Source organism: Oncorhynchus mykiss, chromosome 13, assembly GCF_057628025.1.
Source record: "Oncorhynchus mykiss isolate SJ-2025 chromosome 13, ASM5762802v1, whole genome shotgun sequence".
In the NCBI taxonomy this organism is placed as follows: Eukaryota; Metazoa; Chordata; class Actinopteri; order Salmoniformes; family Salmonidae; genus Oncorhynchus; species Oncorhynchus mykiss.
In genome coordinates, this window is record NC_143034.1 from 53,738,129 (window position 1) to 53,754,584 (window position 16,456).

At 44.5% G+C, this 16,456-nt stretch overlaps 2 protein-coding genes across 3 annotated transcripts; one reads left to right on the forward strand and one right to left on the reverse strand.

Annotated features, from left to right (window-relative positions):
• Positions 1-1,188: 1,188 nt before the first annotated feature.
• On the reverse strand, positions 1,189-5,382 carry LOC110486512 (uncharacterized). The gene is made up of 2 exons (XM_021558161.3): positions 4,459-5,382; positions 1,189-3,825 (listed from the first exon to the last, which is right to left on the reverse strand). Exon 2 carries the CDS (start codon positions 3,693-3,695, stop codon positions 2,625-2,627), a length of 1,071 nt encoding a protein of 356 aa, XP_021413836.3. The 5' UTR covers positions 3,696-3,825; positions 4,459-5,382; the 3' UTR covers positions 1,189-2,624.
• Positions 5,120-15,012, forward strand: LOC110486513 (thioredoxin, mitochondrial). Of its 2 annotated transcripts, none has more exons than XM_090196716.1 (4): positions 5,120-5,509; positions 6,098-6,360; positions 13,669-13,792; positions 14,058-15,012. In XM_090196716.1, the coding sequence occupies exons 2-4, from the start codon at positions 6,098-6,100 to the stop codon at positions 14,172-14,174; spliced, it is 504 nt and encodes a 167-aa protein (XP_090052842.1). In that variant the 5' UTR covers positions 5,120-5,509; the 3' UTR covers positions 14,175-15,012. The 2 variants fall into 2 exon arrangements, with proteins under 2 accessions (XP_090052842.1, XP_090052841.1); XM_090196715.1 differs by lacking the exon at positions 5,120-5,509 and adding an exon at positions 5,513-5,673.
• Positions 15,013-16,456: the final 1,444 nt, after the last annotated feature.

Here is a 16,456-nt window from a genome sequence, read left to right on the forward strand (position 1 = left end):
GGAGGCCTTTTGCCTTTTGGTTGGCCTTCATTGTAAATAAGAATTTGTTATTAACTGACTTGCCTAGTTAAATAAAGGTTAAATCAATACAAAAATACAACAATCGGGGAGGACCGGCTTGTGGTAGTTGTTGGAGAGGAATTGGTGGAATGGTATCAAATGCATAACCATATGCCATTCCATTTGCTCCATTCCAGCCATTAAAACGAGCTGCCCTCCCCTCAGCAGCCTCCACTGGTTTACACATGCGAGGCGAAGGGGGAGGATCAGAAGAGAAGGGGGACAGGTGGGGAGTGTTTGTTAAAGTCAGGAGGGAGCTCTTGCTTGCCACACCTGCTGAGGTGCATTCTGTTACACAAACACACACAGATATTTTTGTGCACTAAAACTGTATGTATATGGCCTATGATTGCTCAAATCACATCAGCATTGGGTGTGTGTCTCTATGCTGCCACATGGGAAGGGGCAGGGTGACTGGGAGTGAGAGAAAGAACACAGCCTGTTCCAAAATAAGTGAAGAGAGAGAGGTTATGGGAGAGAGAGGGAGAAAAGAGGAAAGAGAGAGGGAGAAAAGAGGAAAGAGAGAGAGAGGAATTTAAGTCCCAGAGTTATTTTTAAACCTAGAACAGGAACTCTTCTGTTGACTTCCACACTGGTAGAAGAGCAGAGCAGAACGGAGGAGATAGAGAGGGCAGAAACAGACACACACACCTTCGTGCACCTACACGTGTACACGCCTCTACTGCTACACACTATCAGGTTTAGCTCCCTCAATGCATTTACATCCTTATGCAGGTACACTTTACTACACTACAGTATGTGTGCATGCACATATTCACACTCACTCTTAAACACATGCGCACATTAGTATTACACTCTACGTGTAAATATGCTTTCCTATGTATCAACAGTCTGTGTACACTTTCACTCTTCACACGAAACATAGACCAAGTAGTCATTAATTTCAATCAAACAAAGCCCTTTTCAAATAGCTATGCATTTGAAGTCAAACAATCTCCTAATTGATGCTAATTTAAGATGTATAGAGGGGAAATAAAGAGCAGACAGAGGTCTAAATTAGAGAGCTTGCGTCTGGACAGAGAGAGAAAGGCTCTGCGTCTGTATGCAGCACAGATGACAGAGCAGAAACAGTGAAAATGAAGAGACTGAGAAAAAGCGGACTTGGACTTTGGTTTCTGTTTCACTTTAATTTAAATGAGTACAAGGCTATTTACTGTACTTGCCATGTTGGGAACAATTTAACCTAACAACAGCCATTTTCCTGTGCCATGTACTATATGTGTCACCAGGCCATTATGAGTAAGGACATTGGGGTTTGGCGAGGATGAGGCTTGGACAAAACCCAGATAGCACCCTGTGAACAAAGAGCGTACACTTTCTCATTCATTATTCCTTTGTTTGGGGGTGACATAAAATCTCAGCCTCATCAATGGTTGTTCTGGGTCCACTGTCCTGTCTGTCCTGTGGAGTGAATGGGCAAGGAGGGAGAAGGAATGAGAGGAAACAAGCTCGACCAGTTAGCAGTCCAAAAAAGAGGTTGCTGCTACATGTGACACGGGGCCTTATGACAGCTACGTCAATGGTTACCATTAGCCTAGCGCTCGGGTCAGCTTGGTGACAAACGAGGTCAGGAGTGGCACGCACTGTGGGCTCAAGGAATGTAATAAGGTCAAAGGGCATCAGAAACTGGGTCACCTGTGCCTGTTGATCAGTCGTAATGAAGCTTACTGACTCTGCCCACCCCCCTGCCACCCAGCCTTGGTCACACCCTCTCTTTTGGCCAACTACCCCCCCCTCCCCGCCTCACCTCTAAGATGTCACAGAAAGCATCCTTGTTCTCGACCTCGCCCCCTGTCTGCTGGGACTCCTTAAAAATCCCAGATATCCCTGCAATTTCCGGTGCAATGTTTGTTTGGCACCTAATGGGAGGGGCGGGTGGAAAAAAAGAGCCTGACTCACAAACATTTTGGGCTGCGTTTGAGGGTAAACACATAAACGGCAGGCTGTGCGAGGCGGGCAGTGAGGAGGACTGAGACGCCGGTGTTCTGGCCCTGACATGCAGCTCCCACCACAGGCTGCACACAGAGCACAGCACTGTTCAGGCCCCAACAAACACCTCAAAAACAACATGGGCCTCCTCTCTGATCAGAGGAGGGGGCTCTCTGCGGGGGATATCTGGACACGGTCTATAGACGGTCAAGGCAGGGCACACCATTACTGAAACGCTGAGGTTGGTTCACTTGTTGATGTTAATCCTGAGAAACAACAATGCCCTGGATCTTTCAAACTATACATGCTAAATTTAATGAAATTGAAATGTGACAGGGCAGCATATCCTTAGAAACTATTTACACGTAGAGAAACTACTATGTGATTATTTGTAAAGGATGTACAGTATAAATGGCAAGAGCAACATACATTATACCTGCATAAGACTTGTTAAGGATGTGTAGGCGTAATGCGCTATATGAAAATACATTCTATAAGCTTACGTAAGCTAAGTGTCAGTCAGAATATGCCGAAGTTACAAGACAGAAAACCGCATACAGAGTAAACACAAATGGGCCTCTTGAGTTGAGACCCCTTTCCTTTGCTGGACAATATCACTTCCTCCTGAAGGGCAAAGGGTGGAGGAGGGGTACAGGCAAGGGGTGGAAGGGGGCGTGTGGGGAGGTGCATGGCGAGGGTGGTGGGGAGTTTTTGGGAAGCAGCAGGGGTACATGGAGTAGGGAGCCAGACTGACAGATAGGCGGGAGGAAGTGGGGGCGTCTGTCTCTCCTGTGGTTGGCTGCTGGATGTGAATACCCCTCTCTGTGTCCAGCCATCCTCTCTCTGAACCCACTCGGCTGCTGTTTACTTCTGTTGGGGGAAATGGCCTCCTCCTCTCTATCTCCAATCCCCAGACTTTGTAACCACTGGCACAGTCCACCATCTCCCTCTGTCTCTGGGGTGAAGGACGGGACATATCTGTCATTGGCTTGGTCCTCTCCTTTCCAGTCCAGCCTCCTCCTCTTCACCTTCTGCTTCTCTTTCACTCCTCCCTCTCCAGTCCCAAGATCATCTCTCATTTTAAGAGGAGACACTGCTCTGCCCCATCTTGCCCTGCCTTTGATATGGGTCCTTAGGGGTGGGGAAAGCTGAGAAAAAGGCTGTCCGCCCTGCTGTCTGCTTTCAGCACTGACTATGAATGAGAGTGTATCTGTGAGAGGTCCTGTTGGTGGTTCTAATACAGTGAGCCCATGTGCACTCATGAGTCTCTTGGGCTGTGTTTGTGTCTCTGAGTCTGTGTTTATGTGAACGTCCTTCTCTGACACTACGTCATTGGGAGTCAGTTGATGTGGCAGTGTGTTGATGTGGGTGCCTGACAGTAAATCTTGGAGGGTGTGTGTTCCTGAAACCTCCCCGGCGTGTGTATTCGCAGGCAGCACCGCTCTGGATCTGCGGAATATGGAGCGGAGACGTCGGTGGGGTGGTAGGCTGGCCGACAGCCCCGACGGCCCGATGCTGCGGAACAAAGGTGGGGGGTGGAGGGTGATAGAGGGTCTCATCTCTTCACCCGTCCTCTGGAGCATTACATCTGCTCCTCTCTCCTCCTCCCCCTCTTTGAGGTGCCTCCAGAAGTCATCAGATCTGTCCCCACGTTCAGACTGCCAGTGTCGGGAAGGCTGGGACATTCTACCTTGTTACAGGTGGCGGTAGATGAGAGACTGTGTTTAATGGTATTGGATGGGGTAAAACATTTCACTTGGTAAGATGACCACCTCTGGTTGATATGGTCTGTGAAGACCTCTTGTTAGACTTTTCCTAAATGTAGACAGTGGATACAAATGTACAGAATTAACACAGAGCACAGGAGGTTGGTGGCACATTAATTGAGGAGGACGGGCTCATGGTAATGGTTGGAGGGGAATTAGTGGAATGGTATGAAATATATCAAACACATGGTTTCCATTTGCTCCATTCCAGCCATTATTATGAGCCGTCCTCCCCTCAGCAGCCTTCACCGACACATAGTTATTCAGAGTTAAGTCATCAAAGCTATGGTACTGCACGACATCCAGAGAAAACAGTCCGTGTCCATGAAATCACAGAGACATAATATGGCAGTGGTGAAACAGAGGAGGCTGGTGGGAGGGGCTATAGGAGGACAGGCTCGTTGTAATGGCTGGAATGGAATACATGGGACGGTATCAAACATATGGAAACCACAGGTTTGGCTCCGTTCTATTAATTCCATTCCAGCCATTACAATGAGCCTGTCCTCCAATAGCTCCTCCCACCAGCCTCCACTGCTGTGAAAAGACAGAATAATAAACACAGAGAGGAAAGGACAGTCAAAGAGAAAACATTGAGTGCAGTGCCATGATTATGTGTACAATAGCTAAGTCATGGTAAGAAGTACTACAGGTCTACAAAGAATACGTGAAAGCCACTCACAGGGTCAGGAGTATTCTCTCTGCCTTCTCAGTTCTCAACTTCAGGAATGAGCTGGCTTTGATTGAATATCCATTCATTGTTAATGCAGCAGTCTGGTCCTCCTGTCCACATCATCATCATCAGCAGCAGCAATGCCTTGCCCCCATTTCTGAATCCATTGTCTGCTGTCTACTCTCTCCACTCTCCTTATCTAGTCTCAGTCTCCTCTACACCTCACACACCCACATCTCTCTACCTTTCATCCGGTGACCATCTGACATGAAAGGTGGTCGAGACAGCCTCACTTCTCACTTTAATTTTAGTCTCCCCATCAATTATGAATGAATGGCACTCTGAAGAGAAAGGGCCAGCATGCTACCCATATTGATAATTTCGCTTAGGTGAATTTATAGACGCCTGAGCTCAATGCAGTGAACTTTGTAGGCAGATAGCCTATAGCGGTTTAGAGCGTTGGGGCAGTAACCGAAAGGTCGCTGGTTTGAATCCCCGAGCCGGCAAGGTGAAAAAAAAATCTGCCGTTCTGTCCTTGAGCAAGGCAGTTAACCCCCAACAACTGCTCCCAGGGCACTGATGACGTAGACGTCGACTAAGGCAGCCGCCAGTACCTCTGTGATTCAGAGGCGTTAAATGCATTCCGTTGTGCAACTGACTAGGTATGCCCATTCTCTCTGTTAAATCTTCAAGATAGAAAGCAGCTCCTTACGGTAATGTTGTATGGGTATCCGCAATATTTTGCGGTGTATGATTAATTGACAAAGGTAGACAATAATATCTCATTCTGTGTCAGATTCCGTGTGGTGGGGTCTCCACGATTTGCAAATCCACCTCACCTCCTCTATCTCGAGAACTCCTATCTTGAAGTCTACCCATTGTTTTGCCAGAGAACCTTTCATAACCCTTCAAGTGCATTGGAGCCACTGTAGTTCTGAATTTTTACTTGTGGCGGCGCTACTCGCTCAAATTTAAACACGAGACCCACAAATAACCTGTGCGTCCTCTTATCTGAACTGTAAACGGAAGTACTTCATACAGGACGACAGTGTACAGAACGGTAAGTGTTTTGTGTTATTTGTCTGTGTCACTACAATTATATTCTGGGTGACATCTGCACGTAATGGCAGTAGTTTTGCTCCGGTTTGTGGATGTGGGCGTTTTATAATGAGAGGACACAGGCGCGTGGAAAGAGAGAAGGAAGACAGGCAAAGTCACACGGAGGTTATTCGAAACAAAATCTAAGCCCATTTCGTAAATACTCACACAGTGGTTGCGAAACACGACGCCGTTCTATTGGATGGTCAAGCCACTAGAATTATAACTCAAACTCTTTGTGGTGGTTTATTGCCGTATCAGCAGTTGTCCGTGAAGTTAGCTAACGTTAGCTAGCTAGGGAATCTGTTTGCATAACATGAACAACAGGGAACTATATTCATAGCCACTTAGCCAGCCATCTCGCACACACCTACATGTTACTGTATGGTGGTAAACAAGAATGTCTTGCATAGGTGTCCTTCCTCCCCCTGATGTCACTGTCCAACCATAGTAGCTCTGCCTGAGTAGTGGCCCTGTTTTGATTATGGTGCCATGAAGTTACATTTATTTATCAGTCTTCTGTTCTCTTCCCCCATTTGTCTCCTTTCAGATGGCTCACCGGCTGCTAGTCCGTAGAATTTGGACCCTCTCAGTAAAAGATCTTCGCTGTCTCCCGGCCTCCACCTCCTCCTTTTCTACCTCCCTGCGTTCCTCCACTACCCCTCTATCCTTCCTTTCCCCCAAACACACTCTGCCCCGCTCCCTGCCCCACACTTCCCGCAGAGAGGTCTCCTTCAATGTGCAGGACCATGAGGACTTCACAGAGAGAGTCATCAACAGTGAGCTGCCTGTGCTTATTGACTTCCATGCCCAGTGAGTAGCTAATAGATTAATTAATTAATATGTTTAATGGAACCCCAGAGGGGATATTAGGCTCCACTTACAGCATTTACAAACTACCCTCTAATCAGAAAGCAAAGCCCCTAAGAGACAATACATGGAGAAGCATCTATGTCTGCGTCTGCCTGTTGAAATTAGACTACCGAGATGACAGCAGGAAACAACTTTTATAGCAGGTATCAAATGGTTTACAACCATGCTTGTAAACCTGACCATAGCTTTTTCAACAATGCATCCAACACGTGAATCTATTTATCAATTATATTGATTTTGACATATGCTCAACAGCTTTCCTATTGTAAGACTAAAGCATAACAGTGGAAGTTGTGACTGAGTGCATATCATGTGTGATGATGACACCTTACCTATACTGTGTGTCTGGCTGCATGGCTTGACATCTGATGGTGTTTCCATTGGAGGTTGATCATTTGAGGTTACACAACAAGAGGCAATGCCAGGACAGCCACATTGGGTTCATGCTCTTCTGCAACATGTCAAACTTTTCACTCCTCCCTTGGACTTGATGAATGAAGTTCACTGTTTAGTAAGAAACTCCCCACACCTGGTTGTCTAGGTCTTAATTGAAAGGAGAAACCAAAACCCAGCAGACACTAGGCCCTCCATGGAATGAGTTTGACACCCCTGCTCTAGAAAATTACACACACAGCCTGAATATATACATACACACACAGTGGCTTGCAAAAGTATTCATCCCTCTTGGCATTTTTCCTATTTTGTTGCCTTACAACCTGGAATTAAAATAGATTTTTGGGGTTTGTATCATTTGATTTACACAACATGCCTACCACTTCAAAGATGCAATTTTTTTTTGTGAAATAAGACAAAAAAAACAGAACTTGAGCGTGCATAGCTATTCACCCCCCCAAAAGTCAATACTTCGTAGAGCCACCTTTTGCAGCAATTACAGCTGCAAGTCTCTTGGGGTATGTCTCTATAAGCTTGGCACATCTAGCCACTTGGATTTTTGCTCATTCTTCAAGGCAAAACTGCTTCGGCTCCTTCAAGTTGGATGGGTGCTGCTGGTGTACAGCAATCTTTAAGTCATACCACAGATTCTCCATTGGATTGAGGTCTGTGCTTTGACTTGGCCATTCCAAGACATTTAAATGTTTTCCCTTAAACCACAAGTGTTGCTTTAGCATTATGCTTAGGGTCATTGTCCTGCTGGAAGGTGAACCTCCACCGTCTCAAATCTCTGGAAGACAGGTTTCCCTCAAGAATTTCCCTGTATTTAGCACCATCTATCATTCCTTCAATTCTGACACTTCCCCAGTCCCTGCAGACGGAACAACATACCCACAGGATGATGCTACCACCACGCGTCACTGTGGGGATGATGTTCTCGGGGTGATGAGGTGTTGGGTTTGCGCCAGACATAGCGTTTTCCTTGATGGCCAAAAAGCTACATTTTGATCTCATCTAACCAGAGTACCTTCCATAGATGTTTGGGGAGTCTCCCACATGCTTTTTGGTGAACACAATGTGTTTGCTTATTTTTATTCTTAAGCAATGGCCTTTCTCTGGCCACTCTTCTGTAAAGCCCAGCTCTGTGGAGTGGATGGCTTAAAGTGGTCCTATGGACAGACTCCAATCTCCGCTGTGGAGCTTTGCAGCTCCTTCAGGGTTATCTTAGGCCTCTTGGTTGCCTCTTGTTAATGCCCTCCTTGCCTGGTCTCTGAGTTTTGGTGGGCGGCCCTCTCTTGGCAGGTTTGTTGTGGTGCCATATTCTTTCAATTTTTTAATAATGGATTCAATGGTGCTCTGTGGGAAGTGTCTGATTTATTTTTTTCACCCAACCCTGATCTGTACTTCTCAACAACTTTGTACCTGACCTGTTTGGAGAGCTCCTTGGTCTTCATGGTGCCACTTGCTTGGTGGTGTTGCAGACTCTGGTGCCTTTCAGAACAGGTGTATGTATATACAGTGCCTTGCGAAAGTATTCGGCCCCCTTGAACTTTGTGACCTTTTGCCACATTTCAGGCTTCAAACATAAATATATAAAACTGTATTTTTTTGTGAAGAATCAACAACAAGTGGGACACAATCATGAAGTGGAACGACATTTATTGGATATTTCAACCTTTTTTAACAAATCAAAAACTGAAAAATTGGGCGTGCAAAATTATTCAGCCCCTTTACTTTCAGTGCAGCAAACTCTCTCCAGAAGTTCAGTGAAGATCTCTGAATGATCCAATGTTGACCTAAATGAATAATGATGATAAATACAATCCACCTGTGTGTAATCAAGTCTCCGTATAAATGCACCTGCACTGTGATAGTCTCAGAGGTCCGTTAAAAGCGCAGAGAGCATCATGAAGAACAAGGAACACACCAGGCAGGTCCGAGATACTGTTGTGAAGAAGTTTAAAGCCGGATTTGGATACAAAAAGATTTCCCAAGCTTTAAACATCCCAAGGAGCACTGTGCAAGCGATAATATTGAAATGGAAGGAGTATCAGAGTATCAGCAAATCTACCAAGACCTGGCCGTCCCTCTAAACTTTCAGCTCATACAAGGAGAAGACTGATCAGAGATGCAGCCAAGAGGCCCATGATCACTCTGGATGAACTGCAGAGATCTACAGCTGAGGTGGGAGACTCTGTCCATAGGACAACAATCAGTCGTATATTGCACAAATCTGGCCTTTATGGAAGAGTGGCAAGAAGAAAGCCATTTCTTAAAGATATCCATAAAAAGTGTTGTTAAAGTTTGCCACAAGCCAACTGGGAGACACACCAAACATGTGGAAGAAGGTGCTCTGGTCAGATGAAACCAAAATTGAACTTTTTGGCAACAATGCAAAACGTTATGTTTGGCGTAAAAGCAACACAGCTGAACACACCATCCCCACTGTCAAACATGGTGGTGGCAGCATCATGGTTTGGGCCTGCTTTTCTTCAGCAGGGACAGGGAACATGGTTAAAATTTATGGGAAGATGGATGGAGCCAAATACAGGACCATTCTGGAAGAAAACCTGATGGAGTCTGCAAAAGACCTGAGACTGGGACGGAGATTTGTCTTCCAACAAGACAATGATCCAAAACATGAAGCAAAATCTACAATGGAATGGTTCAAAAATAAACATATCCAGGTGTTAGAATGGCCAAGTCAAAGTCCAGACCTGAATCCAATCGAGAATCTGTGGAAAGAACTGAAAACTGCTGTTCACAAATGCTCTCCATCCAACCTCACTGAGCTCGAGCTGTTTTGCAAGGAGGAATGGGAAAACATTTCAGTCTCTCAATGTGCAAAACTGATAGAGACATACCCCCAAACGACTTACAGCTGTAATCGCAGCAAAAGGTGGCGCGACAAAGTATTAACTTAAGGGGGCTGAATAATTTTGCACACCCAATTTTTCAGTTTTTGATTTGTTAAAAAAGTTTGAAATATCCAATAAATGTCATTCCACTTCATGATTGTGTCCCACTTGTTGTTGATTCTTCACAAAAAAATACAGTTTTATATCTTTATGTTTGAAGCCTGAAATGTGGCAAAAGGTCGCAAAGTTCAAGGGGGCCGAATACTTTCGCAAGGCACTGTATACTGAAATCATGTGATAGATTATTGCACACAGGTGGACTTTATTTAACTAATTATATGACTTCTGAAGGTAATTGGTTGCACCAGATCTTATTTAGTGGCTTCATAGCAAAGGGGGTGAATACATACAGTTGAAGTCAGAAGTTTACATACACTTAGGTTGGAGTCATTCAAACTCGTTTTTCAACCACTCCACAAATTTGTTGTTAACAAACTATAGTTTTGGCAAGTCTGTTAGGACATCTACTTTGTGCATGACACAAGTAATTTTTCCAACAATTGTTTACAGACAGATTATTTCACTTATAATTCACTGTATCACAATTCCAGTGGGTCAGAAGTTTACATATACTAAGTTGACTGTTCCTTTAAACCGCTTGGAAAATTCCAGAAAATTTTGTAATGGCTTTAGAAGCTTATGATAGGCTAATTGACATCATTTGGGTCAATTGGAGGTGTACCTGTGGATGTATTTCAAGGCCTACCTTCAAATGCAGTGCCTCTTTGCTTGACATCTTTGGAAAATCAAAAGAAATAAGCCAAGACCTCGGAAAAATAATTCTAGACCTCCACAAGTCTACTTCATCCTTGAGAGCAATTTCCAAATGCCTGAAGGTACCACGTTCATATGTACAAACAATAGTACACAAGTATAAATACCATGGGACCACGCAGCCGTCATACCGCTCAGGAAGGAGACGCATTCTGTCTCCTAGAGATGAACGTACTTTGGTGTGAAAAATCCTAATCAATCACAGAACAGCAAAGGACCATGTGAAGATGCTGGAGGAAACAGGTACAAAGTATCTATATCCACAGTAAAATAACCTGAAAAGCCGCTCAGCAAGGAAGAAACCACTGCTCCAAAACCGCCATAAAAAAGCCGGACTACTGTTTGCAATTGAACATGGGGGTGAAGATCGTACTTTTTGGAGAAATGTCCTCTGGTCTGATGAAACAGAAACAGAACTGTGGCCATAATGACCATCATTATGTTAGGAGGAAAAAGGGGGATGCTTGCAAGCCGAAGAACACCATCCCAACCGTGAAGCACGGGGGTGGCAGCATCATGTTGTGGGGGTGCTTTGCTGCAGGAGGGACTGTTGCACTTCACAAAATACATGGCATCATGATGAGGGAAAATTATGTGGATATATTGAAGCAACATCTCAAGACATTAGTCAGGAAGTTAAAGCTTGGTCACAAAAGCTTGTTCACAAATAGGTCTTCCAAATGGACAATGACCTCAAGCATACTTCCAAAGTTGTAGCAAAATGGCTTAAGGACAACAACATCAAGGTATTGGAGTGGCCATCACAAAGCCCTGACCTCAATCCTATAGAAAATTTGTGGGCAGAACTGAAAAAGTGTGTGCGAACGAGGAGGCCGACAAACCTGACTCAGTTACACCAGCTCTGTCAGGAGGAATGGTACAAAATTCACCCAACTTATTGTGGGAGGCTTGTGGAAGGCTACCCAAACGTTTGACCCAAGTTAAACAATTTAAAGGCAATGCTAATTGGAATGTGATGAAAGAAATAAAAGCTGAAATAATTCTCTCTTCTATAATTTTGACATTTCACATCCTTAAAATAAAGTGGTGATCCTAACTGACCTAAGACAGGGAATTTTTACTAGGATTAAATGTCAGGAATTGTGAAAAACTGAGTTTAAATGTATTTGGCTAAGGTGTATGTAAACTTCCGACTTCAACTGTATGCACGCGCCACCTTTTCAGTTTTTTTCTTTTTAAGAATTTTTTGAAACAAGTAATTTAAAAAATTAACTTCACAAATTTGGACTATTTGGTATGTCCATTACATTAAATCCAGATAAAAATATATTTAAATGACAGTTTGCAATGCAACAAAATAGGGAAAATGCCAAGGGGGTGTATACTTTTGCAAGGCACTGTATATACAGTACACATGACCTTGATATGCATGGTGGTCAGTATTGACCTGGTCTATGTTTTTGACAACTTGTTGACATTGTCTTGCTATGCAACAATTTCATGTTATTGTCAGGTTCTATTCTGTACTCACAGATATACACTGCTCAAAAAAATAAAGGGAACACTTAAACAACACAATGTAACTCCAAGTCAATCACACTTCTGTGAAATCAAACTGTTCACTTAGGAAGCAACACTGATTGACAATAAATTTCACATGCTGTTGTGCAAATGGAATAGACAACAGGTGGAAATTATAGGCAATTAGCAAGACACCCCCAATAAAGGAGTGGTTCTGCAGGTGGTGACCACAGACCACTTCTCAGTTCCTATGCTTCCTGGCTCATGTTTTGGTCACTTTTGAATGCTGGCAGTGCTTTCACTCTAGTGGTAGCATGAGATGGAGTCTACAACCCACACAAGTGGCTCAGGTAGTGCAGCTCATCCAGGATGGCACATCAATGCGAGCTGTGGCAAGAAGGTTTGCTGTGTCTGTCAGCGTAGTGTCCAGAGCATGGAGGCGCTACCAGGAGACAGGCCAGTACATCAGGAGTCGTGGAGGAGGCCAGAGGGCAACAACCCAGCAGCAGGACCGCTACCTCCGCCTTTGTGCAAGGAGGAGCAGGAGGAGCACTGCCAGAGCCCTGCAAAATGACCTCCAGCAGGCCACAAATGTGCATGTGTCTGCTCAAACGGTCAGAAACAGACTCCATGAGGGTGGTATGAGGGCCCGACGTCCACAGGTGGGGGTTGTGCTTACAGCCCAACACCGTGCAGGACGTTTGGCATTTGCCAGAGAACACCAAGATTGGCAAATTCGCCACTGGCGCCCTGTGCTCTTCACAGATGAAAGCAGGTTCACACTGAGCACATGTGACAGACGTGACAGAGTCTGGAGATGCCGTAGAGAACGTTCTGCTGCCTGCAACATCCTCCAGCATGACCGGTTTGGCGGTGGGTCAGTCATGGTGTGGGGTGGCATTTCTTTGGGGGGCCGCACAGCCCTCCATGTGCTCGCCAGAGGTAGCCTGACTGCCATTAGGTACCGAGATGAGATCCTCGGACCCCTTGTGAGACCATATGCTGGTACGGTTGGCCCTGGGTTCCTCCTAATGCAAGACAATGCTAGACCTCATGTGGCTGGAGTGTGTCAGCAGTTCCTGCAAGAGGAAGGCATTGATGCTATGGACTGGCCCGCCCGTTCCCCAGACCTGAATCCAATTGAGCACATCTGGAACATCATGTCTCGCTCCATCCACCAACGCCAAGTTGCACCACAGACTGTCCAGGAGTTGGCGGATGCTTTAGTCCAGGTCTGGGAGGAGATCCCTCAGGAGACCATCCGCCACCTCATCAGGAGCATGCCCAGGCGTTGTAGGGAGGTCATACAGGCACGTGGAGGTCACACACACTACTGAGCCTCATTTTGACTTGTTTTAAGAGGACATTACATCAAAGTTGGATCAGCCTGTAGTGTGGTTTTCCACTTTAATTTTGAGTGTGACTCCAAATCCAGACCTCCAAGGGTTAATACATTTTATTTCTATTTATCATTTTTGTGTGATTTTGTTGTCAGCACATTCAACTATGTAAAGAAAAAAGTATTTAATAATATTTCATTCATTCAGATCTAGGATGTGTTATTTTAGTGTTCCCTTTTTTTTTGAGCAGTGTATATATTTTGTCGACTTTTGATTGAAATTTCAAGAATACCTTCAGTATTATTAGTTCTAACCAGACATCCCATGTTTGTTCTTTAAAGGTGGTGTGGTCCCTGCAAGATACTGGGGCCAAGATTAGAGAAAGCTGTCGCCAAACAGAAAGGCAAAGTTGCCATGGCAAAGGTTGACATAGACGATCACACAGACTTGGCCATTGAATATGGGGTAAGTGGAAGTTGGGGTAAGTGGAAGTTGGGGTAAGTTGATATTGCAAATGTTAGTTAGAAAATGTGACCTTCTTTCCTCCCTTCCTTGAAGTAACTCCTGATCTATAATGGTGGGATTTGTGAAAAAAGGGACTCCACTACATAGTTTACAGCAACCCAGTCATATCAGATCAGGGATTACTAGAAGGAAGGATGCATTTTGTCCTGGAACAGTGCCTTTGACTGATGTCATTGTGGTTACTGACCTCTACTTCTCTCTACAGGTATCGGCGGTCCCCACGGTAATCGCCATGCGAGGAGGCGACGTCATCGACCAGTTTGTGGGAATCAAAGATGATGAGGCGCTGGACTCGTTTGTCAGCAAGCTTGTTGGACAATGAACATGTCAATCACATCCCTGTGATCCAACCCCTTATGACCCCATTGTTGTCTGAGCCTGGCCTGGTCCTCAGCGCTACATGACCATGTTGAACCTGTTAAAACAACTAACAACCCACCCACCACCTGACCACAACCCCACCTGACCACAAGCCCCATCTGACAAACAGGCACATACTCACACCCATCCCTAAACTCTCTGCTTTGTATTATTCTGTCTGTCTATTGTCTAGTGATGGGTGTGTGCTTGTGTGAACTTCAATTCCCCTCTTTATACTCATAAATTGCTTCCATCTTGCAGCGGTTTCCTCCCTCCATCAACCTGTAATGTAATGGCCCCAACCTGTAATGTAATGGCCCCACCCTGTGGAAACTGGTAGAGCAGCCTGAGCCAGTGTGTACCAGTTTACTACAATAGATTGTTTAGGGTGGGCGACTAAGCTGCTGTACTTTACTGCATTGTACCGGGACAAGTCGTTTAGTATTAAGTGGGGAGGGACGTTAACAGGAAAGGTGATATTGGTGAATGAGCTGTGATGTCTCTCTTTGCAGTTCCTGCTTTAGTCCACTCGAGGGCGGCCTTCCCCTAGCATTGTAGGCTGCACGGTCATTTTACACCATTATGCCTAATGTGAGAGTGGAATGTGTCTGTCATGAGTGTGTCTGTAATGGATGTATCTGAGTTTCTCAGTCTGTATCGGTTTGTCTCTTGGTTTTGACTGAGAAATTTGAGATAAGTGGGAAACACAAATATGGTTATATGGGTTTGATTTAGATTTTATTTCAATAAACTATGTAATATGACCAAGAGAATAAATAAAGGATATTAAAGGTTTTCTATATTTGGAGTGTGAATTGGTTTGTGGTCTACTATTACATGCGCTAAAGGACTAAGAATCATGAGGAAGTGGTTTCAAAGTAATATTGGAGGACTTTAGCCCTATATATGACTTCTTTAGCTGTAAAATAATATTCTTTATAACTTTATTTTATTTTTGGGGGTATGCCAACTATGAAGTTTACATCTAATCATTTGTGGTAATATTTCAGCCATGTGATTCCTTTGTTAACTATGTGGGCAGTCTAGTTAGGGGAGTGGTGATGGAATGTTGACTAAGGATGATGGTGTGATGTTTGTTTGCCTGGGAGGCAGGGATGTTTTCTGTTACACAGATTAATTTCTATATTTCTTTCTAGTAGAATGGGTGTGATGTTCTCACCATTACTGACAAACTTCTGTATGGCCCTAATGAGCTGGAATAGTCTTCTGTCTATAGCTACCTTGCCACATTCTTTTCCTTCTCATTTTTTTTTTTTTTTAACTAGGCAAGTCAGTTAAGAACAAATTCTTATTTACAATGACGGCCTATTTATCCCTCATTCAGTTTCTCCTCTTTTCCCTTTCATGTCTCTCCACCCTCCTGTATTTTCAGATTTATCCTTTTTAATTCAGTTTCTATTTAATCAGTCTATCGCTCTCTCTTTGTTTCTCTCTATCTTTACTTGTTTCACCCCCCTCTCATCAGTGTAACGATGTGGAAGCCTGAAGCCCCCCCATGACCACAGCTTCACACCTGTCCTCTCCCCTACACCCTAACTCACCAAGCTGTCTAGGTAGGCACCTGGGCCCTGACTCCCCATCTCCAGTTATCATTCCGTCTCACATGACGACACACCGGGTCATTCCGTGCGTGCCTCACGATCATAGCGTGTTATTACAGAATCACCGCTGACATCGTCATGGCACAGGCTTCCAAGCTACTTATTTGCTACCCTTAAACAGAGTACATTTTACAGCTTCCGTCTAGTTTTAATAACCTTGGATTAGATCATTGTTACACAAATACTGGCCCCCAAGAAATTGACTGAGTGTTGAGCTGTTCAGTTCCCGGATATAAACATCCAGGGATTTTCTAAGAGGAATTCCATAAGTATTACATAAGCAGGTGTGAGTAAGCAGGTACGGTTGGAGTAGCTTATGGTCTCGATCTATAATCCAGACTGCTGTTGTACTCAATGAAAGACATTTCTGTTTGGACTCTATCACATAGTTGAAATGGCTGGAATAGTAGTTCAGCAGTACCTTAGATCATTAACAATTTTGAACCAGTCCTCCCTCTCCCTTCATGTTCTCTCTTTTCCCCCCTCCCTTTCTATCTCTATGTTCAGTGTCTGGACCACTGTGCTGATGATAGGTATAGACTTATACAGGCGTACTTGTTGATTCCTCTTCTTTAAAGAACCAGTGCAGTCAACATTATTTCCTGATAGTGGCTGGTTGAAA